The sequence below is a fragment of the Rhinoraja longicauda genome, chromosome 10 (assembly GCF_053455715.1).
Source record: "Rhinoraja longicauda isolate Sanriku21f chromosome 10, sRhiLon1.1, whole genome shotgun sequence".
In the NCBI taxonomy this organism is placed as follows: Eukaryota; Metazoa; Chordata; class Chondrichthyes; order Rajiformes; family Arhynchobatidae; genus Rhinoraja; species Rhinoraja longicauda.
The window spans coordinates 49,292,333-49,316,230 of record NC_135962.1 but is presented as its reverse complement, the minus strand read 5'-3'; the positions used below and the strand labels follow the sequence as shown (position 1 = coordinate 49,316,230).

General features: G+C 43.5%; 1 protein-coding gene across 1 annotated transcript in view; it reads left to right on the top strand.

Annotated features, from left to right (window-relative positions):
- The first annotated feature begins 7,006 nt into the window (after positions 1–7,006).
- Positions 7,007–23,898, top strand: part of LOC144597687 (protein phosphatase 1 regulatory subunit 37) — a 193,833-nt gene continuing 176,941 nt past the window's right edge. Inside the window, exons 1-2 of the mRNA XM_078407218.1 lie at positions 7,007–7,223; positions 18,530–18,627. Of these exons, the coding sequence (XP_078263344.1) occupies positions 7,007–7,223; positions 18,530–18,627 (315 nt within the window). The remainder of the gene's footprint in view (positions 7,224–18,529; positions 18,628–23,898) is intronic.

Here is a 23,898-nt window from a genome sequence, read left to right as displayed (position 1 = left end):
GCGCTCCTCATTCGCCAGAGCCCCGCCACCGTGACAGCGCCTCCCATTGGCCCATCTCTCGCACTACGTAACCACAGGGCGGGGCCAACCCAGCCGCTGTCAATCACCCCCCCGCCCCCGCACTGCAACAAGGACAACCTGGGACAGACGCTGCGCGGGACAGGCAGCAATGCTGGAGCAACTCTAGTGGGACAGGCAGCAATGTTGGAGCAACTCTAGTGGGACAGGCAGCAATGTTGGAGCAACTCTAGAGGGACAGGCAGCATCTCTGCAGATAGATGGAAGGAATGGGCGACGTTTCGGGGTCGAGACCCTTTCTGCAGACTGGGCACGCAGATGACAGCAACACTCCCTGCAAACACTGTGCAGGAAGCAACTGCAGATGCTGGTTTACAGCGAATATAGAGTTACAGCACGTCAGGCAATCGCGCTCTAGACATAAAAATCTGAAGACCCTTCTTCAGACCCGAAAAGTCACCCATTCCTATTATCCAGAGTTGATGCCTGCCCCGCTGAGTTACTCCAGAATTTTGTGTCTTATCTTCTGCAAACTCTGTGGACAGGCACAAAGTGCTGGAGTAACTCAGTCATTTCTACCTGTTACTGTTTTCAACAGTATTCCAGTGCCGTGTCCTGGCCTATTCACTGTGCACGTTACTCTGGATTTAATGCAGTGAAGTAAAGAAAACAGATTAATATTTAAGGTATCGGAAGGAACTGCAGGTGCTGCTTTAAACCAAAGACAGACACAAAACGCTGGAGTAACTCAGCGAGACGGGCTGCATCTCTGGACAGAATAGATCTATTCTACATTTCCAACCCCCTTTGATGTCTCATTCTCAACACATTTCACTTCCTCATCTCTGTATCTCCCCCTCCCCTGACTCTCAGTCTGAAGAAGGGTATTGACCCAAATCATCACCTATTCCTTCTCTCCAGAGATGCTGCCTGTCCCGCTGAGTTACTCCAGCATTTTACATCTTTCTAATATTTAAGGTAAATACACACAAAATGCTGGAGTAACTCAGAGGATCAAGCAGCACCTCTGCAGAATAGGTATAGGTGACATTTTGGGTTGAGACCCTTCTTCAGAGCTTCTGCAGTTCTGCATTTTGTCTACAAACTTTGTACTCTGCTTTTTTTTCTCATTCCTACCAGTTGTTGACCACAATTTTCTGCAGTATTCCAGTGCCTATTCACTGTGCACACAACATGCTCTGGATCTAATGCGCAATAGAGAAAGCAAATTCATATTCAATGTAGAGAGACACAAAATGCTGGAGTACCTCAGCGGGACAGTCAGTATTTCTGGAGAGGAGGAATGGGTGATGTTTCGGGTCGAGACCCTTTTTCAGACTGTCAGGGGAGAGGGAGACCAGAGATTTGGAAGGGTAAGGTGTGAATACGACAGATCAAAGCAGGCGATGATCAAGGAAATGTAAAATGGTCCATTGTTGACTGAGGGTATATATATTCACCAGGCTATATACAGCTTTTAGCACAGAGAGAAATGTCACAAGGTATTATTACTGAAATTATACTGTTACTTACAGAGATAGTGAAGTTTGTGACTACAAGCATAATCAAACAGGTTATAAAGTTCGACACAAAGTGCTGGAGCAACTCAGCGAATCAAGCAGTCATGTTGCGGTTGTATAAGACGTTGGTGAGACCGACGTCTTAGAATATTGTGTTCAGTTCTGGGCACCATGTTATAGGAAAGATATTGTCAAGCTTGAAAGGGTTCAGAAAAGATTTACGAGGATGTTGCCGGGTCTAGAGAGTGTGAGTTATAGGGAGAGGTTGAGTAGGTTGGGCCTCTATTCCACGGAGCACAGGAGGATGAGGGGTGATCTTACAGAGGTGTACAAAATCATGAGAGGAATAGATCAGGTAGAGTCTCTTGCCCAGAGTAGGGGGAATCGAGGACCAGAGGACATAGGTTCAAGGTGAAGGGGAAAAGATTTAATAGGAATCCGAGGGGTAATTTTTTCACACACAGGGTGGTGGGCATATGGAACAAGCTGCTGGAGGAGGTAGTTGAGGCAGGGACTAACCCATCATTTACAAAACCATTAGAAGGGTTCATGGATAGGACAGGTTTGGAGGGACATGGACCAAGCGCAGGCAATTGGGACCAGTGTAGCTGGGACATTGTTGGCCGGTGTGGGCAAGTTGGGCCGAAGGGCCAGTTTCCACATTGTATCACTTTATGACTTTATGACTCTAAGCAGCATCTCTGGAGAAAATAAACTGGTGATGTTTTGAGTCAGAACCCTTCTTCAGACTTCCCACCCAAAATGTCACCTGTCCCTTCTCTCCAGAGATGCTGCCTGATCCACTGAGTTGCTCCAGCACTTTGTGTCTACCTTCGGTGTAAACCAGCATCTACAGCTCCATCCTACACAGGTTATGAGGGTCATTGTTAAGAAAGTGAATAGCGATGAGGAGCGATTTGAGGATGGCAATATAGAAGGGATGTATTAAATAAGAACAAAAGTCAAAGTTCTTTGATCAGAGTTGAGTACGAAAGAAAACAAAGTCAGTTTAAAGTTACAGAGAAGATGGCAGAGGGTGGAATGGACAGAAGGTAAGTCTCTGATAGATTAAATTCAGGGATGCAGTCCTTGTATCCTGTTCCTTGGTAGCTGATCCATCTGTAATATTGGCTCTGCTTTTCCCTCTCCACTAACATGGCCTGGCCTGCTTGGCATTCCTTACCAGTATCCGATCAGAGTGAGTGAAATCAAGAGTCAAGAGTGTTTTATTGTCATACGTATGCCCCAGATAGAACAATGAAATTCTTACTAGGTAAATAGAGACAAAATGCTGGAGTAACTCAGCAGGTCAGGCAGCATGCCTGCAGAATAGGAATAGGTGACGTTTCAGAAGGCAGTGGAGGTCAATTCTCTGAATGCATTCAAGAGAGAGCTAGATAGAACTCTTAAGGATAGCGGAGTCAGGGGGTATGGGGAGAAGGCAGGAACAGGGTACTGATTAAGAATGATCAGCCATGATCACATTGAATGGTGGTGCTGGCTCGAAGGGCCGAATGGCCTACTCCTGCACCTATTGTCTATTGTCTATTGTCAGGTCGAGAACCTTCTTCAGAGCATCTGCAGTTCCTTCCTAGACATTTTGTCTGCAAACACTGCACTCTGCTTTTCTGTCATTCCAACCAGTTGTTGACCACATTTTCCTGCAGTATTCCAATGCCATGTCCTAGCCTATTCACTGTGCACGTTGCACGTTCTGGAGCTAATGCAACTTAAAGATTCAGGGATGCGGGGATGAAAGAGACATTGATGTGTTTTATTGGCCATGGCATTAATGTGGTTGGCCCTGGATTAACCGTTGGTGATATTTACACCTGGAATCTTGAAGCACTTGTGTGTTTCCAGCATTTTCATTTGGTATTTCAGAAGTCCTCCTGCAAGTTTTTTTAAAAAAAATTCATGGAGAGATCAAATCTGGTGATTATTTATGCCAGAATTAGCAGAGAGCAGAGATCTTGGACATTGTCCATTTAATGCAGTTACAAAATTGGAAGAGGTCATGGGGGGGGGGAAGGGGGTGAGAAAGTAACAATGGCAGAATCAGATTCTAATATCCCTAGTTAATAGAAATAATAAACTGTGGATGCAGGAAGTTTCGAAATAAAATTAGAAAATGCTGGAAATGTTCCACTGGTCAGACAGCATTGACCTGCTGAGTGTTTCTGGCATGTTTAAAACAACAACAAAAATTGTAATATCCTGGGTCTTTAAATTGTTTTTAATAACACTAAACAGCAGGATAACATTGAAAAATGTGATAAAACAGCAATCTGAAAATTAAAATCATCTTGCTTATCAAGTTCCTCTGTGTATCACCCACAGAGAGTGAAGTCTCACATGGAATATTATAATGGTCATGAATATTCGAAGCAAGATGTTTTGCTTCAGCAGTTAGCACTGGGTTTCTGTCCTGGGCCTCCGCCATTGTCAGTGAGGCCAAATGCAAATTGGAGGAACAGCACCTCATAATTTGCTTGGGCCAGCGGTATGAATATTTATTTCTCTAACTTCAACTAACTCTTGTGTCCCCTCACTCTCCGTCCCTCTCCCAGCCTAGGCGTCGTACTAGTTTCACTGTTGTCCTGTTGAGTTTCACTGTCTAAATAACTCATTATCACCTACCATACAGCCAACAATGGACCATTGTGGGCTCCACCTTTCCTTGATCATCGTTGCTTTTTGCATTCATTCTTTCATTCATTTGTTCTATTTGACTTTTATATCTCTCAATTCCATTCCCCCTGATTCTCAGTCTGAAGAAATGTCGCGACCCGAAACGTCACCGATTCCTTTTCTCCAGAGGCGCTGCCTGACTTGCTTAGTTATTCCAGCCTTTTCAGTCCATCTTTAGCAGTGAGTTAAGTTTCATGTATTGTATCATCGTTGCTTTGTAAAACTTTGTGGAATTAAGATAAGAATGGTCCGTATCTTTTCATGTAAATTGCTCATTTTGTTCAATGGTTTTCTTCCAACTCCCCTTTCTTCTGTCCTGGATCCCTACATTTTAACTAATGCTGAAAACCTGCAACGGGCTGATTCGCATTGTTGTGGCTTTGAATAGGCCACATGGAGACCTGAGCTGTAGATGTATGGGGGGATTAAACTGGAGGATAGTAAAGACCAGAACAAAAATATAGACACAAAATGCTGGAGGGGGACAGTGTTACAGGATATCTGGAGAGAAGGAATGGGGGATGTTTTGGGTCGAGACCCTTCCTCAGACTGAGAGTCAGGGGAGAGGGAGTCTAGAGATATGGAAGGGGCAAGATATAAAAACGACAGATGGAGTTGGAGAGCAGGAGGAATCACAGAGGGGGGGGAAGGAGAGAATGTGTTGCAGAACTCTCATCGGAGAGAGAACTTCAAAGTAGGCACACCTTGCGAAAATGTTGCAGTGGAGCAGATGAAATGTGTAGGAAGGAACAGCAGATGTTGGTTTACACCGAAGGTAGACACAAAATGCTGGAGTAACTCAGTGGGACAGGCAGCATCTTTGGAGAGCAGGAATGGGTGAAGTTTCGGTTCGAGACCCTTCTTCAGACTGAGAGACAGGGGAGAGGGAATTTCGATGTGACATGTCTTTATTCAGTACAAGCAGACATTCAGGAGGAGACCAGGGAAAGAATCTCTTACTAGATTCTCAATCAAATCCATCAAATCTCAAGACATTATAGAATACTAGACCAAGTGGACCCGTTGGGCCCAAAACTCTCCTGCATTGGTACAGCTTCCTCTCCTCGCCCCCTCCCCTCTCGCCCCCTCTCTCCTCCCCCCTCCTCCCTCCACCCCCCTCGCCTCCCCTCCCCCTCCCCCCTTTCCCCTTCCCCTCCCCCCTTACCCTCCCCCCCACTCCACCCCCTCAACCCCCTTCTCCCTCCATCCCCCCCTCCCTCCCTCCCTCCCTCCCCTCTCCCTCCCTAGGAGATAAATTTAAACATTAAAATGTGAATAACTTTAAAAATATAACACCGATTTCTATAAAACTACTTGCATTACCATTAAAGCGACAATGGTGAGTAAGGTGGGCCTAAAATTGTTGCGCTATTGTGCACCGTTTTGGCTGTGGTTCGATCACAAACAAACAAACAAACGAGAGTCTTAGTATATAGACGAGGACAGATAACAGCAGGTGATGCAATACGGTTTCAAAGGTTATGAGTTTTTGAAATTCTCCTCAGAGTGACGTTGGCAGTATCTTTGAATATTTTTTAAGAAAGATATTTGATCAGCAAATGAGTGAAAGGCTACATGAGTAGACAGGAATGGAGAGCTGACGTTACTGTTAGATCAGCCATGATTTTATCGAATAGTGGTATAGGCTTGTGACACCAACTTGTACATGTTTAGTTTTGTTTAGTTTAGAGATACAGTGTGGAGAGAAGCCCTTCATCACACTGAGCCTGTGTCAATCTACAATTACCAATTCTATGTTATCACAGTTTTGCATCCTACACACTAAGGACAATTTACAGAAGACAATGAACCTACAAACCGGCACGTCTTTGGAGTGTGGGAGGAAACCGGAGCACCCAGAGAAAACCCACGCGGTCACAGGGAGAATGTGCAAATTCCATACAGACAGCTCCCGTAGTAAGGATTGAACCCGTGTTTCTGTGCTGTAAGGCAGCTACTCTAATGCTGCCTGTAAGTGGATTCATAGAAGGGTCTCGACCCGAAACGTCACCCATTCCTTCTCTCCAGAGATGCTGCCTGACCCGCTGAGTTACTCCAGCATTTTGTGTCTTCCTATGGATTCATATTTTGTTTTCCTTGTATTCTTTAGGATGAAGTCACGTTTCCCAATGAAAAGTTATGAAGTTTAAGAGTCAAGTCAAGGGTAAAGAGTGCTTAATTTGCATACGCACTGAGAATGAAACAACGACATTCATATTGGTAACAACTTTACAGGCACATTAACCCAACACCCCAACTATTAAACATACAAAATGAATAATACAACATATGGTCCATACTACTAGGGTAAGCAGACCATAATAGAGCAAGGGATGACGTGTTCACGAGTCGACATGTCTGGATTGAGGTGTTGGTGGAGTGGACCGCTGGATGCCCTGTACCATCCTGGAACTCAAGTGGATCAGGTATTGCCTGAAACTAGCTTCAAACCTGTTCTCAGACTCAGTTCTAAAACTAATTGACCTGTGGCGTTCTACTTTTTGCCTCCCTCCCCTTTTGAACAATGGTGTTGCACTTGCTGTTTTCTAATCTAGTGAAACGTTCCCAAATCTCGAGGCTTTTGGAGAGCATCGCCTATTTCACTCACCTCTTCTTTAGAGACCGTCGTTGCACATAAAGGGGAAGGTGCGGAGCTTCACAGACAACTCGCTTCACCCGCTTCAGATTGATATTAAATTATTAAAGAGAAGCAAAGGTATCACATGGATCGTTCAGTGAAACGAGAGAGTGCCCGGCTGTGTTTTTCACATCAGACCATGAGCAATGAAATGAGCACAGCAGAACATGTCCACGCTGGAGATCGACAAGCCCCTGTGCAGTTGGACGGCGTGGGTGTCAAAGATAGCTGCCCCGGGCAACAAGAGAGAAGCCCAAACAGCGAGTGGAAAATTAAATCAAAAAAGCGGGTCTCGTTCCCTTTGGGGGAGGAGATTGTGTCGGGGTCAGTGGAGCCCCTGAATCCATGGAAAGCTGGTAAGTGCAGCACCCTACCGTACTAAAGGCTTTCGACTAAAATTGCACCCCCTTTACCAAACCTGTCCAGTTACAGCAAAGGGGATTTGAATCCTCACCAACTGTTATTTATATAGAAAGACGCAACTTATTTATATAGAAAGACATAACGCAATATAGTCAGGCAGCGACTCTGGAGAAAATGGAAAGGGGAACGTTTCGGGTCGGGACCCTTCTTCAGAGTGAGGCCACGCACAAATTGGAGGTACAGCACCTCATATTTCACTTTGGTATCTTACAGCCCAACAGTGTGAATGTTGAATTCTATAATTATTAAGTAACTTCTGCTAACACTGCTCTCCCCATTTAAGCCCACTCTAGTTGTTTAACTAGTTCCACAGTTTGCAAAAATGTATCCCTCTTGAGATCACACCTTCCATGGACAACAATTGGCCTACCGGGGCACCTCCCTGCCTGAGGTCATCGGTTGCCGACCCTGATTTCTCCTGGCCTTTTGTCGCCTCCAGTTCTTCACCCCCTTAAACCCCCCCCCCCCCCATTTTCAGACTGAAGAAGGGTTCCGACCTGAAATGTCGCCAATCCTTTATCTCCAGAGTTGCTACCTGACCCAATTTTGGGCCCCATATCTGAGGAAGGATCTAGAGAGGGTTTACGAGAATGATCCCAGGAATCAGTGGGTTAACATATGATGAGCGTTTGACGACACTGCGCCTCTACTCGTTGGAGTTTAGAAGGATGGGGGGGGGTGGGGAACCTCATTGAAACGTACCAAATAGTAAAAGGCATGGATGGAGTGGATGTGGAGAGGATGTTTCCACTAGTGGGAGAGTCTAGGACCAGAGGTCATAGCCTCAGAATTAAAGGACGTTCCTTTAGGAAAAATGTTCCCCATGTTGAGGGAGTCCAGAACCAGAGGTCACAGTTTAAAAATAAGTGGGAGGCCATTTAGGACAGAGATGAGGAAAAATGTTTTCACCCAGAGAGTTGTGAATCTGTGGAATTCTCTGCCACTGAAGGCAGTGGAGGCCAATTCACTGGACGTTTTCACGAGAGAGTTCAATTTAACTCTTAGGACTAACAGAATCAAGGGATATGGGAAAAAAGCAGGTACTGGGTACTGTTTTGGATGATCAGCCTTGATCATATTGAATGGCAGTGCAGGCACGAAGGGCCGAATGGCCTACTCCTGCACCTATTTTCTATGTTTCTATGAAGGAGATGAGGGGGAATGTCTTTAGTTAGAGGGTGGTGAATCTGTGGAATTCATTGCCACAGAAGGCTGTGGAGGCCAAGTCAATGGATATTCTAATGCTGGAGTAACTCAACGGGTCAGACAGCATCTCTGGAGAGAAACGTCTCGACCCGAAACGTCTCACCCATTCCTTCTCTACAGAGAAGCTGCCTGTCCCGCTGAGTTGCTTCAGCATTTTGTGTCTATCAAGGGAAACAGTGATGGGGTTGGGCCCATATGGATTTGAGGCATAGGATCAGGGTTGATTTTATTGAATATTCTTCGATACGTTGCTCTCTAATCTTATTCCAATATGCATGGATACAACAAACGAGTCTGCAATTATCAGACATTACTACCATAGTGAACATGTCATCTCAGAAAGTCAAAGTCCCTGATTATATTGCAGATGATTTCTTCACAGCTCAAGGAAACATAGTAAAAATAAAGTAATGGGGCATATAGAGCCATTGACACAGTGCCAGAGACCCAGGTTCAATCCTGACCAAGGGTGCTATCTCAATAGAGTTTGCACGTTTTCATTATGATTGCGCAGTATTCAAAAGAGAGTTAGATATAGCTCTTAGGACTAATGGAATCTAGGAATATGGGGAGAAAGCAGGAACGGGGTACTGATTTTGGATGATCAGCTATGATCATATTGAATGGTGGTGCTGGCCCGAAGGGCTGAATGGCCTACTCCTGCACCTATGTTTCTATATTTCTATGGTTTCCATCGGGTGCTCTGGTTTCTCCCCCACAGACGAGCGGGTTGGTAGGGTAATTAGCCACTGTAAATTGCTCCTTATGTGTAGGTGAGAAGTAGAATCAGGGGGGAATTCATGGCAATATGGAAAGAATAAAGTAGGATTAGATTATTGTTAAATTAGTCAATATGCGTGGTTGATGATCAGTGTGAACTCTGTGAGCCAATGGACCTGTTTCCATGCAGTAGATATCTAACAAAAGTGAAACACCATCATTACACATCTAAACTCATGTTCCAAAACTGTATTCATTGTGACAAGGGATTAATTATTTTGGTGCTTGTTATATAATGTATCCGACCAGAAAAATCTTAGTTTATTTTAGTTTACTTTAGAGATATTGGACGGACACAGGCCCTTTGGCCCACCGAGTCCACACCGACCCGTGATCCCCACTACACTAGTACACACTGCACTCTAGGGACAATTTACAAATTTTACCAAAACCAATTAACCTTCAAACCTGTACGTCTTTGGAGTGTGGGAGGAAACCGGAGCACCCGGGGAAAACTTACGTGGTCACTGGGAGAACGTACAAACTCCGCACAGATAGCACCCACAGTCAGGATCGAACCCGGGTCTCTGGCGCTGCAAGGCAGCAACTCTACCGCTGCGCCACCATGCTACCCCAATGTTGATTGTTTTTATTGTCAAATAACAACATACATTGATAGATTGCAAGCCTTTAGTACTCACTTTGCAAAACATAATTATGAAGTATTTAGACATATGGTAAAACAGTAATATGAGCCGTTGGAATGCTACACGACGACAGACTGAAAAATTATGAAACACCAAATGATTTGAAAATTAAAATCAATCTTATGCATCAAGTTCTTCAGTGTATCACCCAGATACACTAAACTCTCACTTGGGACATGATAAATAAATATTATAATGATGCTTGAATATTCCAAGCAAGATTTTTTGCTTTGGTAGTTAGCACCAATTTAGGTTTTTGATCAAGTAATGCAAAATAATTGTGAAACTGCAGCAAATTATACAAAATCCATATAAATGATTTTGACTAAATTGAAAGGTAAAGTGAGTTCACCAATTGTCCCTTTAGCTGCTAAACTCTTCCAAAATGTTGGCATATAAATCCATCTTTGCTGTTTGTATGTTTCATTGTTGACTAAAGGGCCTGTCCCACAGGAGATTTTAAGGCGACTGCCGGCGACTAGGCTGTCGCCGACAGTTCGCCGGGGTGTCGCGGGCATGATCGTGAGGAGTCTTCAAAGAATCATAGTGGATCTCGGCGCGTCGCTGAGAAATCATCCGGTATGAAATTTCTCGGCGACAGCTGGCTTGTCGCCAGGTATTATAGCTTATTGCGGGCGCTGTCGCATGCTGTCCCCAGGTTTGCTAGGTTCTCTTAGATGCATTTAGAAGCACGTAATATTAAATTAAGTAAAGCCATTTGAAGATACCATAAAATACTTGTGTTTAACCAATTTATTTACCGTCAGGGCATTTGACAGGTAGATTGGAGGCGACAGTTTGACGGTCAGGTAAGCGTGGGAATTTTTGCGATGTTTATGGTCATCAGCGATTAAATTTAAAGTAGGCTCCCAACCCAGATATGCAACCCAGAAACCAGATATGCATCTGCCGTACATTTTCAAAGAATGCCCACGCTCCGCACAAAAATCCATTCAACCACTTTTAAAATTAAATTTATTAATACTGCTATTAGTAAACTGGAAGTCAATCCAGTTTATGCCTTGTTACCGTGAAGCTTGGTTTTCAAGTAACCCGGGCAAGATGTTATATTTCAAAACTCTCAAGTACTTAAAGACTTGTCAGTGATTTCAGCGAAAATTAGGACGTCGGAGAAACATTGACAGATTGGGAATTTCACGATGTTTCCGAAGACGGTGTAATCTCAACCTGACTCGGCATTGTCGTGGTCATTGTCGACGGGTAAAAGAAAATTTTGGCGATCTGCTACAACTTTGACAGTCGCTGGCAGTCGCCTAAAAAATCGCCTAAGTGGGACAGCTCTTTGAGTCTGAGCGATCCCTTTACATATTTATTGTTAATTTTCTTCCGCAATTCTTTCTCACCTCCTTTCTATTCCAGTGATAGATCATTACATTTCTGCATGTGTCGTTAACCCTCCAATGTCTTAACCCCATGGTTCTTTATCACGACTGAGCCTCGATAGTGAGTCTCATCATTACAGCTGTGCAAAGCATCAAAGCTGAGCATGAATATGCCTTCCTCAAGCCTCCATGTATTTATTTCCAGAACAAGTCACTGAATAGCCACGTGGAGTAAGGATCATTGTTAATTTTAATCATGTGCTCTTAGAGTCATCCAACAAGAAACAGGCCCTTCACTCAATGTGTCCATGCTGGTGATGAAATTCTTATCTGCACTAATCCCATTTACCATACTTCATCTGTAACCTTTCTATGCATTGGCAATTCAAATGCTTATCTAAGCCATTCATGTAGTGTGCTCCAGATTTGAACCACCCTGTGGGTGAAAAGATTCTTCTGCCACTTTCCTCTAAAAGTCTTCTTCCTTCCCCTAAACCTTTGCCCTTTAGGTTTAGATACTCTGCTATGGGGAAAATCTTCCTACTACCTGTGTGTAAGAAGGAGCTGCAGATGCTGGTTTAAACCGAAGATGGACACAAGAAACTGGAGTAACTCAGCGGGGCAGGCAGCATCTCTGGAGAGAAGGAATGGGTGATCTTTCGGGTCGAGACCCTTCTATTTCCTACTATCTATGCCCCTTATAATTCTGTGTAACCTTATTATGTCCCCCTATTCTCCTTCACTCTAGCGAAATCAAACCCAGACTATCCAGTCTCTCCTCATAACCGAAATGGTGCAGCCCAGGCAATGAACAGGTAAATCTCCCCAGCACCCTCTCTCATTCATTCACCTCCTTCCAACGACGTGGGACCAGAACTGTTTGCACTTGCAGCATTGGCCAAACCAATGTTTTATAACCAATGTTTTCTCCTCATAATCCCTGGGATTTTTCAGTCATGTGCGGTACTCCACACTCTTCCCATTCTCCCATTAGGACCCTCCAGCATTGCTCTCAGTTGAGCAATCTGGATTAACTAGAGACACAAGGAACCACAGATGCTGGTTTACAAAGGAAGATGATGCATAGTACTGCACTACCTCTGCAGGTTAGGAAGCATCTCTGGAGAATGTGGATAGGCAACATTTTTGGGCTGGTCCTGGCACGTCACCTATCCATGTTCTCCAGAAATGCTGCCTGACCTGCCGAGTTACTGCAGCAGTTTGTGTCTTTTTTGGTAATAAACTAGAGATTAACCCTAGGGTTTTTCTTGTTTGTCTGAATTAGACAATGAATGGATCTTTTTTTTGACATAAGCTATAAGACCCGCAACTGATTTAGGTCATAAATTTATAGGAGCAGAATTAGGCCATTCGGCCCATCAAGTCTTCGCCATTCAATCATGGATCTATTTCTCTCTCCTACTCCCATTCTCCTGCCCTTTCCGCATGACCCCTGACACCTGTAAGAATCAAGAATCTATCTATCTCTGCCTTAAATATATCCATTGACTTAGCCTCTGCAGCCTTTTGTGACTAAGAATTCCACAGATTCACCACCCTCTGACTAAAGAAATTCCACCTCATCTCCTTCCTAAGGGAATATCCTTTAATTCTGAGGCTATGATTTCTAGTCCCAGATTCTTCCACTAGTGGAAACATCCCCTCCACATCCATTCTATCCAAGCCTTTCACTGTTTAAGGGTCAGAATGCAGCAAAATCTCTGAATCAAACCGTTGAGGTGAAAGACCGGAGAATATTTGGCAGTGACACTCCGTAACCAAAGTGGAAGAGAAAATCTGTTCCCCAACGTTGACATCCTTCGTGTCCTTGATGAGTTGTAAGAAATGTTCCATTTTGTACAATGTGAGGAGCATACAGGGATTCAAGACACAGAAACTCTTGACATATTGCTGAATAGCGTTGGCACTTAGGTTTTCCAGCTCTGTGGTGTATGAAGCAATTTTGGAGCAAGCATTACATAGTTTCGAAATTAAATAATTCGGAAAATTAATCAAAAACCAATTCCCTTAAATTATTCATTTATAAATCTTCATATTTATTAATTTAGTAATGCACTCAAATGAAATTGCAAATCAATGTATTAATTGATAAATATGCATATTTGTAAATTAATTTCTAGATTAATGCAATTCCCACTACAACCCATTCCCATTATAATCTTTCAGTTATAAGTCTGCTTTTGTTGTAAGACTATTGGAGCTTAGCCCTCAGTCTTTCTTCTCATGACACATTTTCACAATATGTTATGGAACATTTACTGCGGCATCGAAATGTGAAAAATCCTTGATTCCCAAAACACAAGGCATTCTTCCAGTGGCTACAGAAATCTGTCTGATTCATTGCTCGAAGTTCTATTTAACTTCCTTTAATAACTGAGGCAGAAGTTCCTTAAGATGGAAACGCAGAACTCTTTATTTATAACTGTTCCCAGGCAACAACAGTCATGAATTATTAAAGAAAATAAACAGTATCATGTTTCGGGCTAAAGGGAACTTCAAACCAAATCATTCCATTCACACGGCGCATCTCAGTTTCCTCATAAAACATATTTCTAAATTAAATGTATAATTAAGATTGTGGTCCCCTTGTGAGTGCATAATGTACTGCAATGAAAGGAATTACTCCAATGCTGGGGTTTACTGTAACTCCTCTTGATAGGATTGTTAATGTAACAATATAATCAGGGTATGTTATAAAAGTAATGGACTAATTAGTCTGTGGCAGTAATCTGCTGCACCAGAGAATTGCAATACTTCTCTCTCATATTGAAATCAATAGGAATAGTAAATATGTACTATGTACAACAACATGTGGCACTGCTCCTTTGTCGTAGCTTAATTTCCAAAGTACTTCGGATGTAATCCACATGAAATCGAGAAAAACTTGGAGTTACACTTTTTCCATTGTCATTTTTAATCACAGACTTCATTTTTAAACATGGGATTTTACCATATTTATATTCAAAGTGCCAACAAGATATGTGTGTGTGTGTGTGTGTGTGTGTGTGTGTGTGTGTGTGTGTGTGTGTGTGTGTGTGTGTGTGTGTGTGTGTGTGTGTGTGTGTGTGTGTGTGTGTGTGTGTGTGTGTGTGTGTGTGTGTGTGTGTGTGTGTGTGTGTGTATGTGTATGGAGGGGGGGGGGAAAGGAACTGCAGATGCTGGTTTACACCAAAGATAAACAGCACACCAAAGACACACAGCTGTGTACGAGTCTGAAGAAGGTTCTCGACCTGAAACGTTACCTATTCCTTTTCTCCAGAGATACTGCTTTACCTGCTGAGTTACTCCAGCATTTTGTGTCTATCCTCTTTATATATATATATATATTTATAGATCCTTCTTAACCATTCCATTAAAATTTCCGCAAAGTTGACAAAAATGACATTTCAACCCACCAAAAATGCTGTTCTGCATATAATACTCTAAAAATGTCTGTGAAGTGAAATCTGTGTTGGACCACTGCTGTGTGTGCTGGTTTTGCTTTTATGATACTGCCCATTCAGGTGGCAGCATTACCCTGCCTATAAATAGAAGATCCTATTGCCAAAAAACTGTCAACTAGGAGTTATTCCAGCTAACTTCTTGGGGGTGAATATACCTGAGAAAGGATTAATTGAAACAGTTCCATCTTTTCACATGAACAAGTTGTATTTATATTGCAGTTTCAGTGTTGTTCCAAAAATAGTATTCCACTCCACTGTGATGCTAAAGTTGTGAGGCAAATCAAAGAAACGATATCAATTTTCCTCAGACACTCAAAATGCTGGAGTAACTCAGCGGGACAGGCAGCATCGCTGGATAGAAGGAATGGGTGACGATGGGTGAAATCGTCACCCATTCCTTCTCTCCAGAGATGCTGCCTGTCCCGCTGAGTTACTCCAGCATTTTGTGTTTACCTTCGGTTTAAATCAGCATCTGCAGTTCCTTCCTACAACATATCAATGTTCCCAATGTTGGAGGCAGTCTCATTCCGTTTGAGTTCGATAATCAATGCCACCAAGGCAGGGTCAAATCAAGAGTTGAAACATTTTAGTTTAGTTTAGAGATAGAGTGGAAACAGACCCTTTCGGCCCACCGGGTCCGCGCCGACCAACGATTCCCACACATTAACACTATCCTATATCCCCTAGGAACAATTTTTACATTTACCAAGCCAATTAACCTACATACCTGTACGTCTTTGGAGTGTGGGAGGAAACCGAAAATCTTGTAGAAAACCCACGGAGGTCACGGGGAGAACGTGCAAACTCCGTACAGACAGCACCCATAGTCGGGGTCGAACCCAGGTTTCCGGCGCTGCATTCGCTGTAAGGCAGCAACTCAACCGCTGCGCCACCGTGCCGCAGTTTGATTGATTGATATTTTATTATAACATGTGAAATTCTTTGTTTTGCATACCATAGACAAGATGAGCAAAGAGTACAGGGTGCCGTCAAAGCTACAGAGTTTAATGTGGTCCCCAATTGTCCTTCGTTGTTGTCAGCTCCCCCACACTGGGACCCTCCTTGTTCTTGGCGGCCTGTCCTCCACCGACCTCCAGCACTCACTCTGCCCGCCCGTCCGACCTCCTTCTTAAGCAAAGGTGCATTCGACCATTTAGGAAGTGTGTAAATCAGTACTTTAATCTAAGCCTTAGATGTTTTGGGTCAAATACTAGAAGATGGAATTAATTATGTATGAGTGACATTATCACATTTGATCAATTTAAAACCTACCCAAGCAAAACACAATTAGTTGCTGGAAAGTACTCAGTTACCTAGCAGTGTCGGTGGAGAGAGAAAGAAAGTTCATATTTTACCCCATCGATAGCCTTATATTGGAACTGGTAACTGGTAAAGGTTAGAGATAAATAGTAGATAAAGGCAGATTATTATCTGAATGGTGTCAAGTTAGGAGGAGGGGGAGTTCAACGAGATCTGGGTGTCCTAGTGCATCAGTCAATGAAAGGAAGCATGCAGGTTCAGCAGGCAGTGAAGAAAGCCAATGGAATGTTGGCCTTCGTAACAAGAGGAGTTGAGTATAGGAGCAAAGAGGTCCTTCTACAGTTGTACCGGGCCCTGGTGAGACCGCACCTGGAGTACTGTGTGCAGTTTTGGTCTCCAAATTTGAGGAAGGATATTCTTGCTATGGAGGGCGTGCAGCGTAGGTTCACTAGGTTAATTCCCGGAATGGCGGGACTGTCGTATGTTGAAAGGCTGGAGCGATTGGGCTTGTATACACTGGAATTTAGGATGAGGGGGGATCTTATTGAAACATATAAGATAATTAGGGGATTGGACACATTAGAGGCAGATAACATGTTCCCAATGTTGGGGGAGTCCAGAACAAGGGGCCACAGTTTGAGAATAAGGGGTAGGCCATTTAGAACGGAGATGAGGAAGAACTTTTTCAGTCAGAGGGTGGTGAAGGTGTGGAATTCTCTGCCTCAGAAGGCAGTGGAGGCCAGTTCGTTGGATGCTTTCAAGAGAGAGCTGGATAGAGCTCTTAAGGATAGCGGAGTGAGGGGGTATGGGGAGAAGGCAGGAACGGGGTACTGATTGAGAGTGATCAGCCATGATCGCATTGAATGGCGGTGCTGGCTCGAAGGGCTGAATGGCCTACTCCTGCACCTATTGTCTATTGTCTATTGTCTATTGTAGTTTTAAGATGCAAAGTGGAGAGGATAGAAAACAAACCAAATATCTGTGAAACAGTGAAAGGCAGGTTTACTTTAGTTTAATTTATTGTCACGTGTACCGAAAAGCTTTTGTCGTGTGCTATCCTAGTCTGCACAAAAAACAATACATGATTACAATCGAGCCATTTACAGTGTGGATTGTGATGATGCTTGGCAGGTGCTAGTTGTGGAACAAGTGAAGAAAAGACCCATTTTCATTTCAACTCATCTTTTAAAAAAAATCTTAAATCCTGTTTACCCTCTCAGATTTTCTAGTTTTGATTAAACAATAACTCTTTCTCTCAAAGCAGATGCTGTCTGGCCTGTAGACTTTTTTGTTCATTTTTCAAACCTCTGGTTTGAACATACGGACACTGACGCCCACGATGTCTGTGCTGATCACAATGCCAATTTAAATTCATCCCTTTTGCCTGTACGTGATTCTGTACATATCGATGTGCCTATACAAAATCCTCTTCATCTCCACTATTGTATCTACTTCCAGCAACACCCCTGGCAGCATGTTCCAGACACCCACCACCTTCTGTGTAAGAAACCTCCTCCCCCCCCCCCATAATTCTTTTGAACTGTCCCTCTCTCACATTGAAGCTATCCCCTTATAACCTTTCCAACCTGGGAAAAAAGATTTGGGCTGCCCACTCTACCTGTACTTCTTGTTATTTGATAAACTTCTACCAAGTCACCCCTCGGTCTCTGATGCTCCAGAGAAAACAATCCAAGCTTGTCTGAAGAAGGGTCCCGAACCAAAAGGTCACCTATCCACTTTGTCCAGAGATGCTGCCTGACCCGCTGAGTTATTCCAGCACGTTAAATGTATCCAAGTTTGTCCAACTTTTTCTTATAGTCAATCCCCCTCTAATACAGGCAGCATCCTGGAGAACCAGTTGCTGACCAAAGAGCCACTGAGTTGTTTAGTTCAGTTTTAGCTGAGAGATACAGCGCAGAAACAGGCCCTTCGGCCCACCGGGTCCGCGTCGACCGCCGATCCCCGCAGATTAACACTATCCAGAACAAGGGGCCACAATTTAAGAATAAGGGGTAGGCCATTTAGAACTGAGATGAGGAAAAACGTTTTCAGTCAGAGAGTTATGAATCTGTGGAATTCTCTACCTCGGAAGGCAGTGGAGGCCAATTCTCTGAATGCATTCAAGAGAGAGCTAGATAGAGCTCTTAAGGATAGCGGAGTCAGGGGGTATGGGGAGAAGGCAGGAACGGGGTACATTGAGAATGATCAGCCATGATCACATTGAATGGCGGTGCTGGCTCGAAGGGCTGAATGGCCTCCTCCTGCACCTATTGTCTATCCTACACACATGAGGGACAATTTACATTTATACCACGCCAATTAACCTACAAACCTGCACGTCTTTGGAATGTGGGAGGAAACCGAAGATGTCAGAGAAAGCCCATGCGGGTCGCGGGGAGAACATACAAACTCTGTACAGACAAGCACCCGTAGTCAGGATCGAACCCGGGTGTCTGGCGCTGTATGGCAGCAACTCTACCACTATGCTACCGTGCTGCATGAGAATAATAATCTCTTTTTTTGTTTGTTTTTGCTTCAGATGCTTGCGTTACAGTGGAAGAGATCATCACATCCTATAAACTAAGCTGCAAGAAACTCAGTGTGCAGCCTATCCACAATCTGCTGACACAGTTGCAGGTAACTTCTGACAATTTGCTCCACATCTTGCTCCATCAGGGATCATGAACTGTATAGAGGAAGAGGTCAACAGGAACCACCTCCCCATTTGTATGACCAGATTATGACCGGGCCACATTTAGAGTATTGTGTTCAGTTCTGGGCACCGTGTTATAGGAAAGATTTTGTCAAGCTGGAAAGAGTACAGAGAAGATTTACGAGGATGTTGCCAGGACTAGAGGGTATGAGCTAAAGGCAGAGGTTGAGCAGACGCTTCTATTCCTTGAAGCACAGGAGGATGAGGGGTGATCTTGTAGAGGTGGAGAAGATCGTGAGAGGAATAGATCGGGTAGATGCACAGTCACTTTCCCAGAGTAGACGAATCAAGGACAAGAGGTGAAGGGGAAAAGAATTAATAGGAATCTGAGAGTTAACATTTTCACACATAGGGTGGTGGATATATGGAACAAGCTGCCAGAGGAGGTAGTTGAGGCAGGGACTATCCCAACATTTCAGAAGCAGTTAGACAGGTCCATGGATAGGGCAGGTTTGGAGGGACATGGACCAAATGCTGGCAGGTGGGACTAGTGTAGCTGGGACATGTTGGTCAGTGTGGGCATGTTGGGCCGAAGGGCCTGTTTCCACACTGTATCACTGTATGAGGCTTTGACTCTATGACTCTATTTAAACTGCTGCTTTTGAATTTTGTGGCAAAAGTATGGTTATGCTGTCTTTTTCAGTGAATGCTGAACTCCATGATCACTTTGTTTGCCAAGCCTATGATCCTTTTTAAACAGTCCCGCGATCTGAGTATCTCTGATGACAGATAATTGCCCCTGGTTCTGGAGTCATCTGTCTCCAGTGATAATACAGCCACTTACCACCCCATTACTCTGTGGTAATCTTTCCGTACATGTATACACCATTATTTTACTTTGGATACAAGAAACTGCAGATACCAGTTAGAAAAAAACCGACATAAAGTGCTGAAGTAACTCAGCGGGTCAGGCAGCATCTGTAGAGAAAATTAATAGTTGGTATTTCAGGACGGGATCCTTTTAACTTTTTATGTGGGAGAAGAATTTTGCCTCCTGGACTCCACAACCTTCAAGCACATCCTTCCTACATCCAACCTGTCCAGTCCAGTTGGAATTTTGTACTTTTCTATGTGACTCCCCTCTCAAACTTCTAAACTCAAGTGAATTTAAACCTAATTGACTTAATCTCTCTTCATGTATTAGTCCTGCCTTCTCAGGAGTCAGTTTGGTCAACCTCCATTGATCTCCCTCCTTTCCTCAGATAAGGAGACCAAAACTGCACACCTTACTCAAGATGTAGTCTCACCAAGGCCTTGGAGAATTGCATCCTTGCTCCTGCGCCCGAACCCTCTCACTATGAAGGCCAGCGTATAATTCAACTTCTTAATTGCTTGCCGCATCCGCATGCTTACTTTCACCATCTGATGTATAAGAACATGCAGGCCTCATTGCAACAATCTATCATCCTTCAGATAGCAATCTGCACGTCTGTGATTGGGATGGAAGTAGATAACCCCACATTTATTCATATTTTAGCACAGATCCATTGCACTGTGAGGTAGAATTGCGAACAGGTGTAGCCTGATTGAACTGCTGGATCGAGTTCAGCTCCGAACTCTCAATCCATCCCTCACTTCTGCATTCTGTTACTTTTTCTACCTCCACACTTACCTGAGTGTGGGAAGAGCCTCTTGCATTCATTTGATAAGCACCCTGGGTTCAGTTGCATCTACCTGAGCAAGACACTTGGTTTAGAACCAAGCTGCCTTGTCCAAGTCAAAGAGCATCTCCCTCTACATGCGGCTTCAGATCTGGTCAGGTATGGAATGGAATTATAAGTATTTGGTTCTTGTTGAGCCGGCCAGACTAGTTCAGAGCTTCACATATTTTAGAAAGTTTAGCTTAGTTTAGTTTAGTTTAGTTTAGTTTAATGCTAGAGTGTTTTGCCCTCCCGACAGTACTGTGTAGAATGGGTTCACACTGCACGTTTAGAGTTCATAAGGGGTAGAATTAGGCCATTCGGACCATCAAGTCTGTTCCGCCATTCAATCATGGCTGATCGATCTCTCCCTCCTAACCCCATTCTCCTGCTTTCTCCCTATAACTCCTGGCACAATGCTGAGGATTGAACCCATGTTATTGATGCAGTGAGGCAGCAACTCTCAGGGTAATAGCATTTTCAGTATTGGATAGAAAATATGGCAAGACCTGGGCTGAAGTTTGGTTTGGTTTGGTTTGGTAGTGTTGAGTTGTGTTTGCATGTTCGGTCTTAACTTTACACTGCATTTTCATTGAGCGTTTCTTGCTCTACAATCATCGGGATTAAGTCCCAGACATGATCATTCAACAACTACCCCAGATAACTCAATAAAGGAGGCTTGACCCGAAACGTCACCCATGCCTTCTCTCTAGAGATGCTGCCTATCCCGCTGAGTTACTCCAGCATAAGGCACAATAATTTAGCACTAGCTTGATTTTAAGCATACTTGAGAAAAGTGACTGAGTTGATATCAGTTGTTGAAGTTGACTTAGTATTAACTTTCTTAAACAGCCAACAATTGAACAGAGTTGAACAGAGCCAGTCTTTATTAGTGTCCGCATCCTCGTGGTTAACACAGCCAAACGTGTACAGTTTCTTCCTCATGAGCGATGATGAGTGAATTGCTTGTATTGCCTTCCTCTGGGAAGAAAGTGTAAGCCCTTTAAGACATCAAGTTGCTACCCATTCTTCCTGGAACCTCTGCTCTTGGGAAAACATGCTTAAACTCTGACAGATGTGGCTGGATTCACTTGTTTAAATCCCATAACCTCTGAAAAAAGCTGTGCTTCTAAGTGGTGAACCTTACATCTGCCTCTATAAAGTGGATTTCAATTGATAATTTTATCTTAGATTATTTATTTCGCCACATGAGTAAGAAATCCAGTTTACTGTTTCACCCTACCATGTGATAAAAAACTTCTATTATAAAGTCCACAACAGGAACTGCTCAACCAAGCCTGGAACTTAACTCAGAACTAAGGGATGAAAAGTGAAGGTAAAGAACTAAGTAATGAATTTCAGTGCTAAAAGTTAAATTTTGCATATATTCAATTTCCTAGGAAATGTAACTTCTATTCTTTATGTAGATGTAGCTTAGTTTAGTTTAGAGATAGATCATGAAAACGGGCCCTTCAGCCCACTGAGTCCACACTGACTTGCGATCATCCTGCATTACTTCTATCTGACACACTAGGGACAATGTTTTACAGAAGCCAATTAACCTACCAACTTCATGTCTTTGGAATGTGGGAGGAAACCAGAGCACCTGGAGAAAACCCATATGGAACATAGATCTTCTATGTTCTAATTCAAATTTTCCACACTATCTCCAATATACCTTCATCTTGAATGGTTGTCAGCTGGGAATTCCTACAAACATCTACCTTATTGGAGACCTTCAGACTATCCTTAATCGGACTTTACTGGAGTTTATCTTGCACTATTCCCTTTATCCTGTATCTGCGCACTGTAGACAGCTTGTATAATCTTTTCACTGGCTGGATAGCACGCAACAAAAAAAGCTTTTCACTGTACCTCGGTACACATGACAATAATAAACTAAACTAAATTAAACTAAACTAAACTAAATCGGAAGGGGAATTATATTCAATGAAATCAATGAAAAAGCACATTGTGGTCTTTTTAACATGAAACAACTGCAGAAAGTGTGAAATGCTAGAAATATCGTAATAATAACCATAATATTATTTTCTGAAGACACAGATACCATTGGCAACTGCAGCATTAATTATTAATCCTGGACTGCCCCTGAACTGATAAGGATATTAAGAGTCAGCAATGTTTAGTAGGTCTGGAGTCGTAGATTGGCAGCAGATTTGATCCACCCCTAAAGATCATTAGTGAATCAGATGGGGCGGATATATGGCAATCTGGAACGGGCTACCCTTGACGATTCAAGCTTTTTCTTTAAATTTCATATTTTTAATTAATTACTTTAAGTTCAAACCCACTGTTGCCAATTTGGGATTTGAACTCACATCTCCAGGGCAACAATCCAGAAATATGTCTGGAATTTAACTATTACGTTACCATAATCTGCAGCGAGCAGCTACTTTGTGAGCAGTGGATGGCTTCTTAACTAGTATTGAAGGTTGGGAGGGTGATCTAGTCCTTCCCAGTGTCGATCTCACTGGAAGGTTGAGTAAGGCATTAGCTTCAGCTGCAGAACACACCACTGGAGTCTTGTTCTGCACTCCACACCTGACTGACTCCACACCATGTTCATGTCCATAAGTGATAGGAGCAGAATTAGGCAATTTGGCCCTTCAAGTCTACCCCGCCGTTCAATCATGGCTGATCTATCTCTCCCTCCTAACCCCATTCTCCTGCCTTCTCCCCATAACCCCTGACACCTGTGCTAATCAAGAATCTATCTATCTCTGCCTTAAACAATATCCATTGACTTGGCCTCCACAGCCTTCTGTGGCAATGAATTCCACAGATTCACCACCCCCTGACTAAAAGAAATCCTCCTCGTCTCCGTCCTTTTATTCTGAGGCTGTGGCCTCTGGTCCTAGACTCTCCCCATTAGTGGAAACATCCTCTCCACTTCCACTCTATCCAGGCCTTTCGCTATTCGGTAAGTTGTAATGTGGTCCCCCCTTCAGGCAGACGTGCACAATCATGCATGCCTGACGCGGGACACCATTTTGGAACTCTGAGGGTGCTCAGAACTGCCACAATGCATGCACCATTGATCCCAGCCTCACCCCGAGAACCTTCAATAATGCAGCACTCTCTCTGTATTCAGATTGATTTGAGACCCCCGAATGTCACATTCCAGCCCTCATTCCTTTGACCACGTGGCAAGAGCGTCATCTCTGAGCCACGGTGATGCTTGCTGCAAGCAGGTTTAAATTAAAGAATTGATATTAATTCTCGCGGTGTGAAAATGCACAATACACTTAACAATTAGAATATATATTTAATGTCACGATGTACCGAACGGTGGTTTGCATACCAATTCACGCCAGCAGAAAAATAACACTGAGTTCAGTGGTTTTATGCCTTTGAAACTCCTGGCATGAAACAAGAATTCAGGTCTGATAGGGGTGGCCAGCTTTTCACACACCTATTACCAAGAGAACGTGTTTCAGGCACTTTTATTTGTTCTCTTTGTGAGAGTTCTACACCTGTGTTCAGGTTTAATGGGAGATCCAAGCCAACAGCAGTTTTCTCACTCCACAGTCTAAT